Source organism: Cupressus sempervirens, chromosome 3, assembly GCF_028749045.1.
Source record: "Cupressus sempervirens isolate cs-2001-9-10 chromosome 3, ASM2874904v1, whole genome shotgun sequence".
Taxonomy (NCBI): Eukaryota; Viridiplantae; Streptophyta; class Pinopsida; order Cupressales; family Cupressaceae; genus Cupressus; species Cupressus sempervirens.
In genome coordinates, this window is record NC_143120.1 from 583,163,069 (window position 1) to 583,185,290 (window position 22,222).

A 22,222-nucleotide genomic window follows, 5' to 3' on the forward strand; every position below is an offset into this window, starting at 1 on the left:
ATGACTTTATGGCAGCCCTCTACCCTTTGGGCCTATAGCTTTGGGCATATTTTGATTTTGATTTTCAGATTTATCATGTTTATCATTATGACATTATGATATTGACAATTGCTAATATTCATTGTTCAGTGTTCACTGATATTGATATGCATTTTGACAATTGGGTACTAAAATCGGATATTATTTCCTAGATGGCATTCAAATGTTGTATTTTATGGTTCTATAATGTTTAAATGACATGCTCATATGAATGACATGTATATTTGCAAATTTCAATATATATTTTAAAATTTCCCTATATATATATATAGCCGTCCCCGTTTGCCGTCCCCCTCCGTCCCCAAAATCACCAAAAAAATTCGCCGTCCCAGAAACCTGTCCCGCCATCCCCAGCCGTCCCCGTACCGGAAACTTGGGGGAACATAGTATATATACAAAATACATACACACACATACATACATATATATATACATATATATATATATATAAAAGTTACCCTGGTTATATGTGGTTTTTTGGTATACTATTTTGCTATGTGAGTACTTTGTTGTATATCCACTAAGTAGTTGGTAATTTCCTTAGCTGAACAAACACGGATAGTATGCCTTGTAATTTTGCTTCATTAAACACATTTCATAAACATGTAGGTGATATTTACTTATAGTATCTCTTACTCTTTCTAGGTCGATAACCTTTTTGGTGCTTCTACTGAACTTCTATATATTTGTTATGGATAAGAAACGAAGATTACTAAGGGTACTACATTCTTTTTTTTGGTTTCTAGTTCTGAATGATTGGTTCTTAAAGGTATTTGTATAGAAGTGCAGAAATATATGGATATATAAATATATGTCAATATAAAAATGTGTATGTTTATACATAAACACATAAATATATATATACAAAATACATACAGACAAATTCACTCTCGAAGATATCATTTGTGCACAGACAAATTCTGGAACAAAAAAGACGTTTGTTTATATGCAAGTGATCCTTAACAGTCAGTGATTACCAATCAGAGTATGCAGAAGTATGATCTGTATTAGACAACCTTTTATAAGCATATGCCACACATGCATAGGGATGATTTGGCAAAAAAAAACAAAGAAAGTTGAAGTCGTCCTTGACTTGCAAAGGCATTGATTTCCTTGTTAATGCAAATAAAGGTGGGAGACTGCCAAGAGGAGATAACCATGTTCCTTAAAGATGCGTCTGGTTTGGACAAAACCTTGATTTGTGACTATTTGACAGAGAAAGATGATTTTTCATCGAGGGCCATGCACACATATGTTGACTCCTTAGGGCCACCCAGTCAAGAACATATAAGAAGATACCCCAGGCACCAAAGTGTGATGTATCTACAAAGTGCCACTGAATGTGATGCAAATAAAGATGAGCCAGCGGAGATATACATAAGCAGACTGCAAACAAAGCACACAGAAAACGATACCAAAGATACTGATAATGTTTCAAGTTGAGCAGTGACATGGATGGTTTACAACAGCACAAGAGATGTAGATATATCAAAATTATCATTGCCAAAGGAAGGTTCGACTCAGCGTTTTAAATATAAGGGTGTGAAACACTATTTGGAGATTATTAGAGTTTAATATATTAAAACATATTTGAACAAATTTCAAGTTATGTAATATCCAATAACCATAATATGTACTAATAGCCAATTATTTATTAGTCCTAGAAAGTCACAATGAATAAAGTGATTTAACATCTTTTGGGTAGAATATAAATAAAAGTTGCCCAAAAGGAAGGAAAAATAATAACATAACACATTATTGTAGGAGGAGCATGAAGGAGTACTCAAATTTTTGTAAGGGAGAATAAGGAATATAAAGCAATGCTTTTATTATAAACTGATATATTATATTGTAATAATAAATGAAAGTTCCTTGTTTTTATTCAAAGCAAAGAAATAAGTTACAATTTGGATTTGTCCTTTGTGATCAATAAAGTTATTATTGGATTATTTCCAGCAATGCTCATGTATTAGATTTGTCATAGCATTCTTTGTTTGATAATTGGGCTTCCCACCAAAGAAGTTAGAATCCTTTTGGACTAGCATTGAATTGCACAGGTGACTTGTCTTGTGCATTTAGAGCACAAGAATAATTCATGATATTTTAAAGTATATTGTCTCATAAAGTTGTACATATTACTCTTCATTGTGGTAAACTCTATTGCCTGAATGAACAAGGCACTGGTCTTTATAATCATTGAAATACAATTATTGGATTCATAGCTGAAGTCAATAGTTCTTTTTTGTATCTTCTTGCAAGCGTCAACTCAATTATCAATAAAATCTTATATAAACATTTAATCATTTCAAGCATTCATATAACTTTATTTTTTGCCAACCTTAGAATTCACAAACTCTAAATTCATTATAGAAAAGATTTGAGCCAAGTCATAAGGGTTTAAGGAAGGTTTACCCACTTAGGTTTAGCGAAGCCTGAAGTGCAAGGGAATTGAGTGTGAAAATTAACACTATTGCAATCACTGATTATTAATATCCTATCGTAAACGATTATTAAACTGTCCTAAATAAATTCACAGCTAATATCAAAAAATAACACACTACAACTTCACCAATAAAATATGGAAAGAAATTCGCAACACAAAGAACACAATATTTTTCAGACAAACCGTCCCTGGAAAAACCCCTAAGGGAGAACGAGTCCTGCAGATGGAAAATATATTAACTTTAGCAAATCAAGAGATACAAAATTCCTTGCCTCTAACTAGCAGAATTCAAACAACCTCCTAATTTCTCCTGCTAATATTCCCCACTACTAACCCTAACACTATCACTGCGCCCTTGCTAACATTGCAAGATTGTCTGCTATTACTGCAAACTCATTTGCTAACACTACAAATGCTTCTACAACTTCTTGTTGTTCTATGTTCTGTTCTATTCTCCAAATGCCTCCCTTGACCCCCTTTTATACTATTTAACCAAGAGGTTTCTAGTTGCTTCTCGATTAAAACAACCTAACCAATAGGTTACTAGTGGCTTCTATAAGGAATCAAATAATTAATAAATATTTGTCGTAATTCTAACAATTATTTGTCAATTAATCACATAAGGACGAACAACTGTCCAAGCTACCTAAAACTAACACTCCCTCTTAGCAAGGAAGTTGTTCTACATGACACCCAACTTATCTCTGAAGAAGATGAATTTCGCCTTCCCCAATGCCTTTGTCAAAATAATTGCTACCTGTTCCTCCATAGGTATGTACTCTAGCTGAACAACCCCCCGTTGTACACAATCTCTGATGAAATGATATCTGATGTCTATATGTTTAGACCTATCATGAAATAATGGATTCTCAGACAACTTAATGCAACTCTGATTATTGCAGTGTATCACAGTAGTCTCAACCTTCTAACCAAACAAGGCTACTAACAACTTCCAAAGCCATATAGCTTCACATGTCGCCATGCTAGCTGCTATGTATTCTACTTCTGCTGAACTTAGAGCCACGGATTTTTGCCTCTTGCTGAACCAAGATACAACTCCTAATCCCAAACTAAAACAACATCCTGAAGTGCTCCTTTTGTCTATTGTACTTCCTACCCAATCTGCATCAGTATAGCCCAGCAACCTGATACCTTCACCTCGAGCATATCTGATCTCATACTCAACTGTACCACGCAAGTAACGCAATACATGCTTGGTCATTGTCCAATGCATTCTCTTTGGTTCAACCATGAACTGACTAAGAGAGTTTACTCCAAATGCCATATTTGGCCTAGTGTTGACCAAATACATAAGTGAACCAATCAACTGTCTATATAAGGTGGGATCTACATCCTTCTCCTTAAATGTATCTACCTTCCTCCAATTTTTGATTATGGGTGTCGACACGACTTTGCAATCCTCCATCCCGAATCTCTTCAAGATTTCAATGCAATATTTCCCTTGACCAAGGAAAATCTCTCCATCTTCGTGCCTAGAAAGTAGTGCATAAGTCCTAAGTCCTTCATCTCAAACTCTTTTGCAAGGTCCCTCTTGCAACCTTCTATGAGCCCTAGTGAACCTGTAAGAAACAAGTCGTCCACATAAAGAACAAGAATGAGAGTCTCACCCCCAACCACCAAGTAGTAGTGGTTAGCATCCGCTTCACTCTTCACAAAGCCCATTTCCTGCAAGTATGCATCAATGCGCTCATACCACGCTCTAGGAGCTTGCTTGAGTCCATACAATGCTTTCTTCAATCTACACACGTGGGTCTCTTTGTTGTGTGCTACAAAGCCTTTTGGTTGCTCTATGTATACGCCCTCCTTTAACTCACCATTAAGGAATGTTGTCTTGACATCCATTTGATGGATCTGCCATCCCATCTATACTACAAACGAGATTACAACTCCTATAGAAGTATACCTGGCCACTGGAGCAAATGTATCCTCGTAGTCTATTCCCTCCTTCTGAGAGAACCTCTTGGCCACGAACCTTGCCTTGTATTTCTCGATGCTACCATCTGCACTGTGCTCTATCTTATAAATCCAGCGTCATCCAACTACTGCTCTATCTATTGGTCTAGGAACTACCTCCCACACATCATTTTGCATTATTGAGGAATACTCCTCAACCATAGCATCTCGCCATGCGTGATGCTCTACAACCTCCTGATAGCTAGAAGGCTCACTATCTACTAACTGACTAACTAATGCCACATAGTTATTGAACTTGACTGGTTGTCTCTGTTGTCTAGTACTCGTCCTAGGAGCTCCCACAAACTCCTGAGTATCCCTTTGTGTCTCTTAAACCTCGCAGTTCCTAATGCCAACTGTAGAGGATGAAATATCAAACTCTAAGTCTTCTAGATGCATTTCCTATTGCACATGTTGCTCCATGCTCTATGAATCTTCACCACCTAAGCCTACACTTGTACTGGTAACTGTACTTGTGCTTTGTTGCCCTTGACTAGGCCTTGGAGCTTCTGTTGGCTGCTCACTCTGATAATCTGCTAGCAAATCTTTGGACCTTCTAAATGCCTTGTAATCCATGAACTTTACATCACACCTGACAATAATTCTTTTGTTCTGGGGATAAAATCCTATATGCCTTTGAGGTTTTACTGTACCCAACAAAGTACCCCCTCTCTACAGTTTGATCTAACTTGGTATGTGTATCACCTGGAATATGAAAATATGCCAAACTCCCAAATATTCTGAAATGGCTAACATTAGGCTTCTTACCAGTGAAAGCTTCCTATGGTATTATCCTCCCTAGCACCTTATGTGGAACCCTGTTCTAAATGTAGACTGTTGTACTACACACTTCTGCCCATAAGTAGCGAGGCATATCTTGGTCATGTAGCATAGATCTTGCCGCCTCCAATATAGAACGGTTCTTCCTCTTAGCAACTCCATTCTGCTATGGATTGTAAGGAACAGTCCACTCTCTCTTGATTCCTTCCCTAGTACAGAACTCCTGGAAGTTATTTCCTTTGTACTTGCCTCCATTGTCCAACCGAAAAACCTTTATCTTCCTTCCTGTCAAGTTCTCCACACGAGCCTTGAACTCTTGGAATCGACTAAAAACCTTATCCTTGGTCTTCAAGAAGTATATCCAGGTCTTCCTAGAGAAATCATCGATAAAAGTAACATAGTACTCATATCCTCTAATAGACTTTGTTGACATTGGTCCACATACATCTGAATGTACTAGATCAAGAACACATTCAGATCTAGTGTCACTCCTTGGAAAAGATGTTTTCACAAACTTCCCCAACACGCATCCCTTACATACATCATCATGCTCTGTGCTCACCTCTAGAACACTTGTCACCTTCTCACGAAGCAATTTGAGTGCTCCATGATGAATATGGCCCATCCTCCTATGCCATAGCTCTCCAAGATCTCTACGATTACTGCTGCTCATGAGTGCCTTAGGAGTATCAAACAGCAACCTGTATAGGCGACCAATCCTAACTCCAATAGTTATGGGTGATTTCCAATCCTTGTGCTTAATCAACACATGTGTCCCTCTAAAGAATCATTATACCCCCTATCCTGAACAACAAATATAGAAATCAAATTCATACCTAAGCTTGGCACATGCAACACATCATGAACTGTAATTATCTTTCCATTCTCCCTTTGAAACTTAACAGTTACTTTCCCAACTGAGTTGAGTTTGGACAAGTTTCCCATAGAAATCTTGATATTGGTGTTCTCCTCCTTATAACTGGAGAAGTACTCTCTAACTCCTGTCATATGAAATGACGCCCCCTATCTATATACCAAATAGTGAGGTTGAGCTAACCATACAAGCTATAAATGCAAACTCATCTTCCAGTCTATTGGAGAGTCCTACACTTGCTGAAGCTGTCACCTACTTCTTTTCCTTCTTCCTTTTTGGGCAATCACTAACATAGTAACCATACTCATGACATCCAAAGCACTTGACCTTAGAAAGGTCCTTCTTCTTCTTCTCACTTTGTGAATTCGATCCTTTGCTAGATCCCTTATTTGCTTTCCCTTTCCCTGCTAGGGCAACATTCTCCTGTTCCAGCTCACTTTTCTAACTCTTGTTGGCCCCATTGACAAGACTTGGTCTAAACTCCTCCTGAGTGAAATCAGTCCATCCCAATTCGGTATCTCATCCACTGGCAACTTGAACAAAGACACTCCAATGTTTAGAAAACTCATTTAGGGCTATTCTCACTAGCTCATCATCACTGGGACTATCTCCAATAGCTGCTAACTCGTCCTTGACAAGTCTAAGCCTGGTGAGGTAACTTGTAACGTCTTCTCCCTGGTTCATCCAGGTATTCTTCAGCTTCTCTCTGAGAATCATCTTCCTCTTAGTGGTAGCATTCTAGTACAGATTCAAAATGACATCCCACATCTTATTCGCCGTGTCTAGCTCTGAGATATGTGGAACAATATGATCCTTATTCGCCGTGTCTTTCTTATATGTTGCAAGCTATGTCGCATTCGTTGGTATAGGTACAACACTAGTAACATAATCCTTGATACCATTCTCTTCCAACAATAAAGAAATTATGGCCTTCCAGACACCAAAATTCGAGGTACCATCCAATCTGTCTTGATCTCTAAAACCAGCTAAAGCCATCTCACAGGATTAAAGCAATAATAATTCTGAAGAGATCACACTAGGCTATATAAACCCTTAATTTCATTTCCTAGGGAAGAACTCTTCTACCCTCAACACTACTTTGATACCATGTGAAAATTAACACTATTGCAGTCACTGATTATTAATCTCCTATCGTAAACGATTATTGAACTGTCGTAAATAAATTCATAGCTAATATCGAAAAATAACACAAGTGCAACTTCACCAATAAAATATGGAAAGAAATTCACAACACAAAGAACACAATATTTTCGGACAAATCTTCCTAGAAAAATCCCTAAGGGAAAACGAGTTCTGCAGATGGAAAATATATTAACTTTAGCAAATTAAGAGATACAAAATTCCTTGCCTCTCACTGGCAGAATTCAGACAACCTCCTAATATCTCCTGCTGATATTCCCCACTGCTATCCCCAACGCTATCACTGCGCTCTTGCTAACACTGCAAGACTATTTGCTATCACTACAAACTCATTTGCTAACACTGCAAATGCTTCTACAACTTCTTGTTATTCTTTGTTCTGTTTTGTTCTCCAAATGCCTCCCTTGACCCCCTTTTATACTACTTAACCAAGAGGTTTCTAGATGCTTCTCGATTCAAACAACCTAACCAATAGGTTACTAGTGGCTTTTAGAAGTAGTCAATTAATTAACAAATGTTTGTCATAACTCTAATAATTATTTGCCAATTAATCACATGAGGACGAACAGCTATCCAAGCTACCTAAAACTAACATTGAGTAAGGAGATCATTCTTGTTCATTGGCTAAAATTGATTGAGTAATCCTATTGAAGAATTGGCAAAACTTTTAGATTTCCAATCTGTGGTTTTGGGAACCAGTAGATTGGTGGCTCTACTAGGGAGAGTCGCTCACTGTTACATCCCAAATTTTGTCCTAATTTTTTTAATTTGATCATAATTGTTGGTTTAATGAATTGTTTCTTTTCATGACCATGTGAAACGAGTTTGTTATTTATATACATTGTACCAATTATTAACGAATTATTTCTTTTCATGATCATGTGAAATGAGTTAGTTATTTACATACGTTGATGAAATGACTGGTAACCTATAACTATTATTAGATGATTAGCACTTGTTTGATTTGAATTAACAATCAATATATTTTGTTTGAATTACAACGAAATTAATGTTTTGGCGAGAATGTTTTACATGGGTGATTGCAGGAGAAGACTAAAGAGAGGGGAAGCATTGCTAAACAGGATCATCGGAATGGGATGTTCGTTTGGTTCAGTCATCAGGATCGGCAAGTATGACCTAAGACTTCCTTGGAAAGGATACAAAGACTTGTCCACAAGTTGCATTAAGGGACCGCATGAGCTATTAAGGATACAAAATATTAAAACCATAAAACAATCTAAATTAATATATAATACATACCTTTAGAGATTGTTTATTAATTTTTATCCTATCATTATAATAAACACTTACATGCGAAGACATAAATATAAAAATGAAATGGCACCAATAAATTATAATAATATAATCTAATTATGTCACCTCATCAATATACTTATGTGAACGTATATAAGAACGTATTATAATAATAAAATAAAGTTTATAACTCTTTGACTCCTTATTTATTTTCCCTCTTTATTTCTCTTCTTTTCAAATCAAATTTATGTTTGTATTCGAATGGTCATCTTGAAAACTGATGGAAACTAAGGAGTCTTGGCTAACCTTTAAAGGAGCCATGAATCAACTTAGATGATCATTCATTCCTTCCATCCTTCCTTCCTCCCCTTTCTCTTATTGCTGCATTTCATACTAAGAGTTTGGACATTCGCAGCCGAACACTTTCCAGTATTTCTCAACCCTGATTTCCCTATCTTTTCCTTAATACTACCGGTAAATGAAGCCTGAGAACAATTATCAAATTAGGGGGTGAACAGGAGTTCCGGACAAGGGCAAGAAGAGCCACATTTTAATCACAGGTCACATGTCTTATTTTTACCTTCTTCTCTTCTAAGTATAAGCCCGACTGTAGTCGGCTGCTCATTTCAAGGTCAAATGAAATACCATAGAAGCATTGTAATTCATAGTTCAATTTTCACTGAGTAATAATGTCTGTCTATAGTCAGTACATAATGATAGGACTAAGAACAAAACAAATATGTTCAAGTGCATATCTCCCTTCTAATCTGATTTGAGTAGCCATCCATAGCCGGCTATACATGTAGACTGAGATCAATTTATGATATTTTTTTGTTGGTCCCCTGCATTACATAGAGACCATTGAAGATCTTCATCGAGTAACCTTGTGCTTCACATCTTTTATGAATTCAAATGGTAGTTGTAGAAAACTTGGTTGGATTGTGTGAATCAACATCAATGCCCATGCTATCATATTTTCTGAACAAAATCAGAATATTTATAACACCGAGGAATTCACCAGCATGATGCCATAGAATTGGTGAAGAGGTGTAAATAATATCAGAATGCTCAAAATCTTACGAACACCAAGGAATTCACCGGCAAAGAAGCCATGGAATGGTGAAGAGGTGTAAATAATAACAAGATGATCATAATCTATCAGGCACGTAGGATTCACCCCGCGTAGAAGCCATAGAATGGTGAAGAGGTGGAAATAATCCTGCAAGAACCAATTATGAAATCAGATCTAAATATCTAAATAATGAATAATTAATAGCTCATGCATGTCCCGGTAATGGAATCTGTTGTCAAGTCGAGTAGTGGTGATCGGATTCATGAACCCAACTAAGATCTTTGCCCAAGGTAGTTTTAGGCATATGTGCCAATCTTAAGATCACTTGTTTGTCTGCAGACGTCAATTATATAGGTATAACTAATTGGGCACTCAAACCACCCAATAGCCAGGATGGTTGGACTAAAGAACATCCCAAGCCTAATCTCAAGGTAGGGAGGGTCGTTCTATTAAGTTAGGATGTGTGGGGATAAGTATGGTCCAAGGTTGGGAGGTTAAGCCTATGTCAATGCTTCTCCTCCCACAAATGCCAAAGCTTGAACAACAAGATAAAGGATTCTTCCGTTATTACTGTATGTTTCTTTTACACTTTTACTTTTAATCCTTTAGTAGGAATTACTAGACGGTTTAGTTTTTTAGATAGAGTAAATATTGACATTAATAAAATGGGGTTCCTGAGTAAGTTTGAAGCGTTGATTAAAATGTAATTATGAAGTTTTCAAACCACCACAAGTGAGGTCGATGAAAAAATTCTAGAGCCATGAGTAAGGGAAACTATAAATATTTATTTTCAAATCAATTTCAAAAGACATCAATAGATAAAGAATATCATGATAGTGAGATGAAAAGCAATGTGTCAAGAAATACAATCAGTGAGACAAGTGATGATAATGTTGCCAGGAAATATGCACTATTACATGATCAAAACAAAGTTTTTGACAGAGGCAAACATTAATTTTCATTTTTGGGGGCCTAGGGCAACCAAATAAAGTTCGGAAAATAAACTGTAGAGGAGGTGTGATTAGAATATTGTCTGCTTCTCCAAAGATAACTGCAATCTCATTATGCCCACAACAAGCATATGTACCCAATAAGAGTCACTTATGGAGCCTTGATTTTAGAGTCTCCATTTCCACTTACAATCAAGTTCATTAGAAGCAGTAGCAGCTCCACCATGATCTTATTCACAACCTAAATTCTATATGTTCAAAGAACTGCTTTCAAGCCAAATTTTCTCTCTTTCCATCATGAACTTGCTAATTGTGATTCTCAACAAACCGTAAAATAAAAGAGAATATGTTCCACTAACCAAATCCTTGCCTATGTTTGACTGATGTCCATGTAAATGATAAAGAATATGGACAAATATTACAGTGGAAAGTATGAAAGTTATTGATGATGAAATATGTTAATAGGTCACAGGAATGTTGGTGTATGAGAAAATTTTTCCTTTCTCATACAAAACTTTACAAGATTGTCTACACTCATCCAAAAGTGAAGGCTTTGGAGCTCAAAGATGCCCTTGTGCTTACAAATAGATATCTATTTTCTTCTTCCCAGATTCATAATCTTGCTGACTACTAGAAGATGGATGATTTTGTGCTAAAGACTATTTAAACAGCACCTAATGATGAGCTGGAAGAGGCCTGTGCATTAGTATTATGCATGTGACAAAGAGATTTGTACAAGTACTGCAACAAATATAAAGTTTCCATTAAACACTTAGAACATTATAGCTCTCCAAGATATCATTTGTGCACAAACAAATTCTGGGGCAAAAAAGTTTGTTTCTATACAAGTGATCTTTAACAGTCGGTGATTACCAATCAAAGTATGTAGAAATATGATGTGTTAGACGATCTTTTATAAGCATATGTCGCACACGCATAAGGATGATTTCGAATAAAAAAGAAAAGAAAGTTGAAGTCGTCCTTGACTTGCAAAGGCATTGACACGGAGAAGGCGGGACACTCGCCAAGAGGAGATAACTGTGTTCCTTAAAGATGCATCTAGTTTGGACAAAACCTTGATTTGTGACTATTCGACAAAGAGATGATTTTTCATCGAAGCCCATGCATGTACATGGTGACTCCTTTTCAAGGGCCACGCAAATCAAGAACATATCGAGAAGATATCTCAAACACCATAGTGTGATGTATCTACAAAGTGTTCCATGCTAAGTCCTACCGAATGTGATGCAAATAAAGATGAGCCACCGAAGATATTTAAGCAAACCACAAATGAAACACACTAAAAATGATACCAAAGTGTCAATAATGTTTCCGGTCGAGCAATGACATGGATGGTTTACGACAGCACAAGAGATGCGGATATATCAAAATTATCATTGCCAAAGGAAGGTATGACTCAGCGTTTGGAATATAAGGGTGAGAAACACTATTTGGAGATAATTAGCAGTTAATATATTAAAACATATTTGAAAAAATTTCAAGTTATGTAATATCTGATAACCATATTGTGTAATAATAATCAATTATTTATTAGTCAGGAAGTTGCGATGAATAAAGTAATTTCACATCTTTTTGGTAGAATATATATTAAAACTTGCCCAGAAGGAAGAGAAAATAATAACATAACACATTATTGGAGGAGCAGCATAAAGGAGTACTCATATTTTTGTGAGGAATAAGGAATATAAAGCATGGGTTTTATTATAAACTGATATATTATATTGCAATGATAAATAAAAGTTTCTTGTTTTTATTCAAGGTAAAGAAATAAATTACAATTTGGATTCGTCCTTTGTGATCAATAAAATTCACTGGATTGTTTCCGACAATGCTTGTGTATTAGATTCGTCATAGCATTCTTTGTTTGATAATCACGAATAGTGTGAATATTTTTGTGTTTCCTCATCTTTGTCTAATTGGGCTTCCCACCAAAGAAGTTAGAATCCTTTTGGACTAGCATTGAATTGCATAGGTGACTTGTCTTCTGAATTTAGAGCACAAGAATAATTGATGATATTTTAAAGTATATTGTCTCATAAAGTTGTACATAGTAATCTTCATTGTAGGAAACTCTATTGCCCGAATAAACAACGCACTAGTCTTCGAAATCATTGAAATATGATTATTGGATTTATAGTTGAAGTTGACAATTCTTTTATGTATCTCCTTGCAAGCATCAGCTCAATTATCGATAAAATCTTATATAATTATTTAATCATTTCAAGCTTTCATACAACTTTATTTTTCACCAACCTAAGAATTCGCAAAGTCTAAATTCGCTATAGAAAAGCTTTGAGCCAAGTCATAAGGGTTTAAGGAAGGTTTACCCACCCAGGTTTAGTGAACCCTGAAGTGCAAGGGAATTGAGTCAAGAGATCATTCTTGTTCATTGGCCAAAAATGATTGATTAATCCTATCAAAGAATTGGCAAAGCTCTTGGGTTTCCAATTTGTGGTTTTGGGAGCCAACATGGAGTAACAAAGAGATTACTCCTTGTAACATTACAATATTCTCATACAAGTACATCTTCTCCAAGGATGTTCCTCTCACAAAGCAAATAGTCTCTAATGAGTTTTCTCTTCTATTTTCTTACTCATGTATCAATAATGGCATATAGAACTAATATATCCTTCTCCTCATCATCCAAACGTGGCAAATCAACTAACCAAGAAATAAGCTAACCATTGCCCTTTTGAGGTAAGACGCATGGAAAACACTCTTAACCTCAATTGCATGTTGGTGAATCCTACTTGAGCTAATTCACCAATCTTTCTGAAAACTACATATGGTCCATATAAGTGAGGTTTGAGCTTCTCATTACCACTTTTCTTAATGAAAATTTTCCTATAATGTTGCAAGTATACAAAGACCATATCTCTAACCTCAAATGATCTCTTGATGCAATATTGATCAGAGATCTACATAAAACCTTAATTGATTTCAAGCGTACAATAAGTTATCTCCAAGTGACCTCATCCTGGTTGTGCTTTACTAAGCCACCTGCTCATGGCAACCTATTGTTACTACACACCAAACAAATAAAGGTCAGTGCATCATATTAATAAAGTGGCATAAATGTAATCATGCCAATGGGCATGTCATAGGTAGCATTGTAGCAAGACTCTCCAAGGTGCAACCATTTGACCTATGTGTTTCCTACGTCCTTGCTCTATGAAATAATTCCTCAAGAACTCTTCAATCGAACTTATTGCCTATCTTTGTCTATCTGGAGGTTTGGGGTGATCATAATAGGAATGAGCTTGATGTCAATCAAATGAAAGAATTATTACCAAAAAGAGCTAAGATATTTGCTATCCTTGTCACTGAAAATAGTCTTGGGCAAGTCATGTATCTTGAATACCTTTTCGAAAGATAAACTAGCTAATTGATTGTAAGATTTGCTCGAGTTATCTGTAGTTTGCAAGCTAATATGCTTATGAAGTGATTGATAGATGATGTATAAGTGATAGCTGATAATATTATGTAAACAATTATATTTCCTTTAGCTATGGTTGTGATGTGCGATGGGGTTATTTATTCAAGCAACACTTAGCAATGGATGCGATAATTAATACAATAGTTTGAGTATGTAACTTGGATATTGCTAGAAGTAATATTTGCTATATTAGAATATCAATGAGATATCTGCACTCAATAGTAAGCGTCACCTCTGATTCGTATCTCTTTGTCGTTGTGATCCTTAGATGTCTCTAACTAGCGCTATACAGATAAATTGATTAAGCTAGTGGATTTGTATTCTAGATAGAGCCAAATCTGATATGGATAAATAAGAGAGTAGGTAAAGTATGCTTTTTCCCGAATGAGAGGAATCGATTCTCCTCTTATACCAATATTGATGGAGGGATGCTTCCCAAGTGACACGTTTGTATCTCTTCCCCAAACTGTCACTATATCCATACTATACTCAATCAGCCATTTCTCTGCAACTGATGTCTTCAGACAAACTTAAATTGGGATAATATCATTCCACTTAGTTATCGATCGGATAACTGTTGGTTAAGTGCAGATTAATACTGATTTTCTAGATTGTCAATTGATTAATAGTATTGGCTTGAGTCCTATTTGTATATTGATTCCTCTTGTAATTGCGTCAAGGATTTTGTCATTTCCCCACAGCATAGGTAATTATTAATAGTGACATTACCAGTTCGATACGGGATCCGCAAGGAGTATTTAATTGTTGTTAACCTCTACCTGTTGACTCCCTTATATGATTTTGATTGTATCTAAATACTTTCAATGTCTTTTCCCACGTAGATGTTAGAGTGTCGATATTGGCTACTTACCTTATGGTTGGTTCATATAAAAGAATAAATATCTGATTTCTATACCGTTAGTAAGCTTAGTGTCATCATATTTCAAATTCGATTATACTGAAATTTATTATATCTATATTATATATAATAATATATATATTATGATATATATAAATATGTAAATTACAATTATTGAGTTTTTTTATTTTAATCTATATAATATTATAATTATGTGAACTCTATTTCATAGGGGTCATCAAGATGACAAATTATTAAAATATATCAATTATTTATTTAGTTTGTATTTTAAGATCATTTAATTATTTGATCCTTTATTTATTATTTATTATTAAATTATGTTCGCGGAGTGGGGATATCATAAACACAAACAATAGTCTCTGTTTATTCAGAGCCCATCAACACCCACATAATTTGGGATGTACTTCTATGCATTCACCAACACAAACAATGTATCTTTCGATGGTTTGCAAGGACCCGAGATAAAGGAGCCCAAAATTGTCGAGTTTCTATTTGTAACCAGTGACTCCAGTAACATTAAAAGCATCTTGATTAACTCACGTGAGACACTCTTGTGCTCACACAAGTTTGTCATCTTTATCACCTCCCCTTGCGCACATCTAGGCATGATAAAAGTCTTGTCGTTTTATTGATGCAGGAACCACTAGGACATTCAAGAAGTGTTGTCGGATATGACAGGGATGTTGAGTCACACTTTCTCCTGTGTGCAGTGCAACATCTTCAATTATTTGAAGATTCTCTGCCACACTTTGCCAATTCCCTCAACCAATAGGTTAAATATCTATTTTTTTAGTTTTGTATCAATTTTTTGCACTTGTATCCATGATGTTTGTAGTTTTTTTTCTAATTTACATTTATTTAATTTCTTATTATAGGAATATCAAGAAATTATATGTATTGAGGAAGAATGGCTGCCACTAATACTCATAGTAAGAGGGCAAGGAATCAATAGTTTTAAAATTGATGTAGGATCTCCTTTATGTAGATATACCACAAGAATGTCATAGGTTTATGGAGGTGGCTCATATATTTGGAAGTGTAAATATTGTCAAGGTAACAAAGGCAAACCATTCAATAGTTCATATTCTTGGGCCAAACTTCATTTTATGGGTTCTATAGGCAAAGGATTTTCAATGTGCAAAGGCAGAGATGGGAAAGGGTTGTCTAATGCACAAATAGCTTCATTTACAAAAGAACAAGAAGCTGCTAATAAATTGATAGGAAGAGCAAAACAAAGTTTTTATCAACCTCCACCCTCAAAGAAAACAATGCAATTACCCACAAACCAATTCTATCCTCCAAACACCCATTCTTTAAGTACATATATCGGAAGTGGAAGAGGAAGTAGAAGTTATTGCCCGCAAAAGAGGTCCATTGGACACCGCATTTAAAATAGAGGCAAGAGAGCTTGCTCATCAAGCCATTGCACATTGGCTCTATGCCAACGGTCTTCCTTTCAATTTGGTGAGATCACCATATTGGAAGGAAATGGTGGCAACCATAAATAAAGCACCAGCTGATATAAAAGTCACGGGTATAAAATGGTGTGTACCACTTTATTGACAAAAGAGAAGATTTGTGTAGAGAGACGTATTCAACCAATAAGAAATTCATGGAAAACCTTGGGTGTTTCTATTGTTTCGTATGGATGGAAAGATATGAGAAATCAGTCACTAATAACTATGATTGCAGTGTCACCGAAAGGGGTAATTTTTTTAAGGCAATAGACTGTGAAGGGGAAGTGAAAGATTCACAATTCATTTCCAAAATTTGCATTGAGGCCATAAAGATGGTGGGTAATGAGCATGTAGTTCAAGTGATTACAGATATTGCAAAAAATTGCACGGGTGCAGGTACTTTGGTTGAGGGTCATAATGACCATATTTTTTGGACAGCATGTACCGTACACTCTCTAGACTTGGTCATGCAACAAATCGGCACCCAAATAGATTGGGTGAAGTAAATATACCAAGGGGGAGAGGAGATACAAATCTTTGTGATGAACCACCACATGTCACAATCCATATTCAGATCATTCTCCAATTTGGAGTTGCTGAAGGTAAATTCTAATGAGTAAATTTCAATTATTTATTTAATTTGAATCTATTTTATGTCATGTTCAATTATCCTTAGAAGCCGAAGTGGGCATTCTGGGCTTGGAGGCGGAAGCAAATGCCTATGGAAGCGAATTCTGAGGCGGATGCCTACAGAAGCCACCCAGAAGCACCCCCTAGGCATCCAGATGTGAGTGGAAGCCTGTCAGGATTTAGATGCCTGGGAGGCACTTCCAGGTGACTTCCACATGCTTATGCTTCTATTATTTGGTTAAAACTTAAGATTTATCTCCATTTTATGCTTGCAAATAAGAAAGAATTCATAATTGCTAAATCTGAAGGTTGAAAATTATTGGTTGCTTTGCATATGGAGGGCATTTGCAGAGCATTGTCTTGTCTTAATGCAGAAACTGTGTCTGAGAGTTTGTGTGGCAGCAGATTTAAATCCAGAGATCAATTTCTACTATGTTTATTAATTTTTCCATACCTGATGTTCCATTATAAATGTTAAGGAGATAACAAATAAGACTAAAGATGCAATCCTATCTACTGTTGTTTCCTGTTCAGGAGATCTGTGGTTTTTGGCTGAGGATTTTGGCAATGTCTTTGAATCTGTGATCCTAGAACAATCCATTTATTCAATATTCAAGGTTACTGAAAATGCATTTCTTTGCATATACATAATATATATATAAATAGACACACACACACACACACATATGCATCCAAACCCACTTTCATCCCCCCACACCCCCACCAAAAAAAAAAAAAATCTCATGCATCCATGCACCCACTTCTTGCATCTGCATCCAAATCCGCACCTGAATCTGTAACTTAGTTTAAATCCCTTGGCTCCTACACTTTAGGTTTTAACTTCTTTCGATTCTCCTCTCATTTTTTGTGTATTTCCTTATTTCTTAATGTTTCATGTGTGCTTTCTGGAACCTCTTTTAGATGTCATGTGGCTTGTAACAAGTTGTATGTCGAGGTCCTAGCAACCAATTTTGGCCATTCCTAGAAATTAGAATTTAGTAACACTTCCTTTCTTCATTCCTTCATTCTCAAACTGTTAAACCAATTGTCTAATAGTTCTATAATGATAGCCAAGATACAAAAAAAAAAAAGAGAAAAAATCTTGCAGCGGAACAGATGTAATTTGCCACTTTAAAAACTTGAGTAACTGTGCAATATAGATGGCAATGCACACCATATGTCATGTTCAACTTGTAGGACTGCATTAAATCCTCTAATTGAAAAATGCAAACCAAATCCTTCAAATACCCAACCAAATTTCAGGAAGATGCAACAAGGTTAGATAAAGAATTTACGGATATTTTAACATTGTCAAGGCACCACATATAGGCATAAGATTAGTGAGTTAATATATTGAAGCTAGAGAGAAAGCCAGTAACAGAAACTCATACTTATTTATGGCATAAGAGATTCAAAATGTAACTCTCAGACCAATTACATAGACCTACACGAGACATCTAGCCTTCAACAATATCTATAAATCTAAAAAAATATACAAGCTTACTGAAAGAGGAAAAGTTACACCAAAAAATAATTTAACAACTCTTAGTTACTGAGCAAACCACTGCACAAAAATAATAACTGCAAATTAATTAATATTATAAATTTCATACCTGACTAATAACAAATTTCAATATTCCAGCCTTCTCTAGTTCTGCCAGTGCCATATGTGTAAGACCTGGCATTGCTCGATGAAATGGCATGTCCGCTTTAGGCAGTGGTTTCCCTTGACGCTGCATATTATCATTCAATGCAATTATTATGTTGTATATATATGAAGCAATGAACGATGATTTATTTACTGAAACATCATCATATATTTACATATTTTATCATGTTTATCGTCAACAATAAAAAAAAATTGCAAAGCATTTAGTAATGATATTTCAGTTCGCATTTCAAATAATCTATTTACAATTTTTACTATGTTTACATGATGTTAACTGACCCAAAAGAAGACATGTCTATGCCGGCATTCCAAGTTTTTCAAATGCTACCCAACATGGAATCAAAATTCATGAATTGAACCATGGAAGAAACTATCAGTTATTCCTCTTAAAAATCAATTTGGAATTAAAGACCAGATCTCACACCTGAAGAGTCCAAATACCCGTTGGTCCACGAAAGTCGGGAATACCACATGATGTAGAGATGCCAGCACCAGTGAAAGCAACTAGGTGTTTGCTCTGTACCCATATTCAAGTAAGTTCAATGATCACATAATTGTTAAAGCATCACATTTTTAAAAAACTACATCCAGGTTAAGAATAGAACCTCTTCAATGAATTTGGCCAGCTCCTCTATCTTCGGTTGCACATGCAAATTGACATCACAGGAAACATCCATACAACAGAAGTGTCAAAACATGCAATCAGTCTTGGCACAAGAAGTTGTTACATAACAAATAGATTTATTTGAACACAGTCACATTATCTTTAGCTATAAATTTGGAAGAAGACCATCAATGCGCTAAAAATAGAATTGAATCGAAAAACAGCAAAAACAGGAAATGAAAGCAACCACAAGAGAAACAAATATAAACCAGAAGCAGCATAGAAATCTACAAGTCATAAATTTCAAAATTAAGGGATGAATGAATGAATGGAAGATTTTAATAACGTCCGCGAGGCCAAAGCAGCCTATGGGAACCCCTAAAAAATAACAAACACCCCAGATTAGGGTGCCAGAAACTTAGGCCTTCTGAAAATGCTCCTTTAAGTCAGCTCTTAGACAATGAATTTTGATCACTAGGTTTGTTGTCCTATCTAGCTGTGTTCCTTCAAAAAGAGTACCTAAATTGCCATCTTCTAGAATATCCTTATATCGAGATCAAATGTCATTGTATGTTGGGCATTCCATGATAAAATGTCACTCTGTCTCTACCACTCCCATGTCACAAAATGAACATATTCTCTCCCCCCATTCTTCCTTAGGTATCATCCATCAACCTATTTCACACCTCAAATGATAAGAACTTGTCCTAAGCTGTGCTATGAGCATTTTTAGCTCTCCATTTGATATTTGCTCCTATGTATGCCTTCTCTTCATGTTCTCTTGTGAGGTTAAATTCTTTGATATAATAACCTTTGGTACGCCCAGTTTATTTTGCCCATATGAGACTCCTGAATTTTTCCCTCCTGAACTATTTTATTCCATCATTGCTATTCTAACATTCATGCACATTAACATCCTATTTTCACATCCATTTGACATTTTGTTTCATCCATGTGATCTTTCGTTTGTCAAGTGTTTCCTCTATGATCATTTTAGGCCACTGATGTTTGTCCATACCTTGGGTTTTCTTTAGATAGCTTAATAATTGAACCATTGTCATGGCCTCCAAAGGGAATATGCATGTTGCCACCAATAAGATATGAGGGGGAACTATCGTTTAAATTTTGAGTCAGCTGATGATTAAATGTTTTTTGGTTCTTTCTTCTTGGCTCCATTTCTGATCCAACATGCTGCTGCCCCAAATCTCACATCTGTAAAGAATCGCAAGGTAACCAACACACTAAAAAGCATCTTCTTGGTTTTCCAATCCCATAACTCGGCATTCCTACATCTATTTTGTAAAGAATATAGTGCTTTCTAGCCTACCTGAATTCTTTATGCCTTACATGTTTCCCAATTCAGTTTGTTGTGGAAATTGATCCCAAGATACTTGTACTCACCAACAACTCAAGAAAATTGTTGTCGAAAAGGAAAATGTTTGGCATCATCCTATTCTCCATTCAAATAAAAGAAAATAATTGATTTGTATTCAAATATATGAGTTATGGATTAATATAGACTAAGATATATTGGTATGTATGCATGTATGTTATGTGCAGATCAAGATAGAATATATTGTCATCCAATTTATCAAAACGAACCTATTTCTTCAACACTCCCTCTTAGCAAGGGAAGATAAAGAATCTTGTTACATCCTTATTTTTGCTTAATTATAAAATATTTATAATAGTCGTTATAACTTCGTGCGAAGTTGAATTGATTGATTAAATTAGTTAATCATTATAGTTTCATGTCCAATGGAAGTGTTGATCGTTCGTTATAATTTCATGGGAACTTGGAATAGTGGTCAATCGTTATCTTGTTATATGAAATGAAAATGGATAGCTAATATGATAACTTGTTTTAGTACTTTTGATTTTATTAATGATGGGGAATATCTTATTACCATGGTAAATTTATTTTTGCAAGAATGCGACGAAGGGGAGGAAACATTGCCAATGAGGGAATTGGGCATGATGGCGACACCTACCATTGAGTTAACAAGTATGAGTCATAAACTGTCATGGTCAAGGGAACACTGGACTAGGCAAGCAAGGGTATAACAAGAGATCACCATGAGCTTACTAGGTCAACACCTTTATTGAAATAATGAAAATGAATAAACTAAGAACAATTATTGCCTTAAGGGAGCGAGTCAATCCTTCTTGCAAATTAGACATGTTCTAGTATAATGGTACCCATGGTACTTACATATGTCATATATTCATACGTGTGCATACATATATTGATATATATGCATGCGTATATTCAAATATGACGCACATGTAGGTATACGTAAACTTAAAATATAACGTATACACAAGATACGCATATTTGGAATATTACGTGTACATATGTATGTGTACGTACACATGTGAATATATGTAAATATAACTAATACCATTATAACAAGAGCTCTGTGGAGCTGGAGTCCCTACCTTGTGAGTGTTGGAAAGTAGATTACTTTTTATTGTTTTAATTATATATAATATGTAATTTTTCTAATAATTAAATTTTTAATAAGACATAAATTTGTAATACATGCTAATTTCTTATTAATTTAAAAATATTATGTTAAATTTAATTTACTTTTTAAATTTGTTCATAAATAATAATATTATAATTCAAGATATTCCTTATTAAATTTGAAGTAGAAAATTAAAATTAATCTATTACTAGTTTTTATTACATTTTCTAATTCAATTAGCTCTTTGTAATTAGATCGTTTTTTAATATATTTTTAAAATTTTTTTTTTTTTAATTCTCTATCTATCAAAATTGTATTAATATAATAAAAATAGATTTTATAATTTTAATATTTTATTGTCATCATACATATTAAAAATCTATAAATTAAAATTTTAAAATACTAGTAATATACACTACATTAATTCAGCCTAATGCTAAACACCCAAATAAGTGTGTGCTATACACCCAAATAAAATTCTAAGTGTGTGCTATCACCCATAAACATTTA

At 35.1% G+C, this 22,222-nt stretch overlaps 1 protein-coding gene across 1 annotated transcript in view; it reads right to left on the minus strand.

Annotated features, from left to right (window-relative positions):
- The window catches only part of SRT1 (sirtuin 1), a 159,683-nt gene that overhangs the window by 115,994 nt on the left and 21,467 nt on the right, over positions 1-22,222 (minus strand). Inside the window, exons 2-4 of the mRNA XM_089821024.1 lie at positions 19,246-19,275; positions 19,065-19,157; positions 18,585-18,704 (exon numbers count right to left, since the gene is read on the minus strand). Of these exons, the coding sequence (XP_089677150.1) occupies positions 18,585-18,704; positions 19,065-19,157; positions 19,246-19,275 (243 nt within the window). The remainder of the gene's footprint in view (positions 1-18,584; positions 18,705-19,064; positions 19,158-19,245; positions 19,276-22,222) is intronic.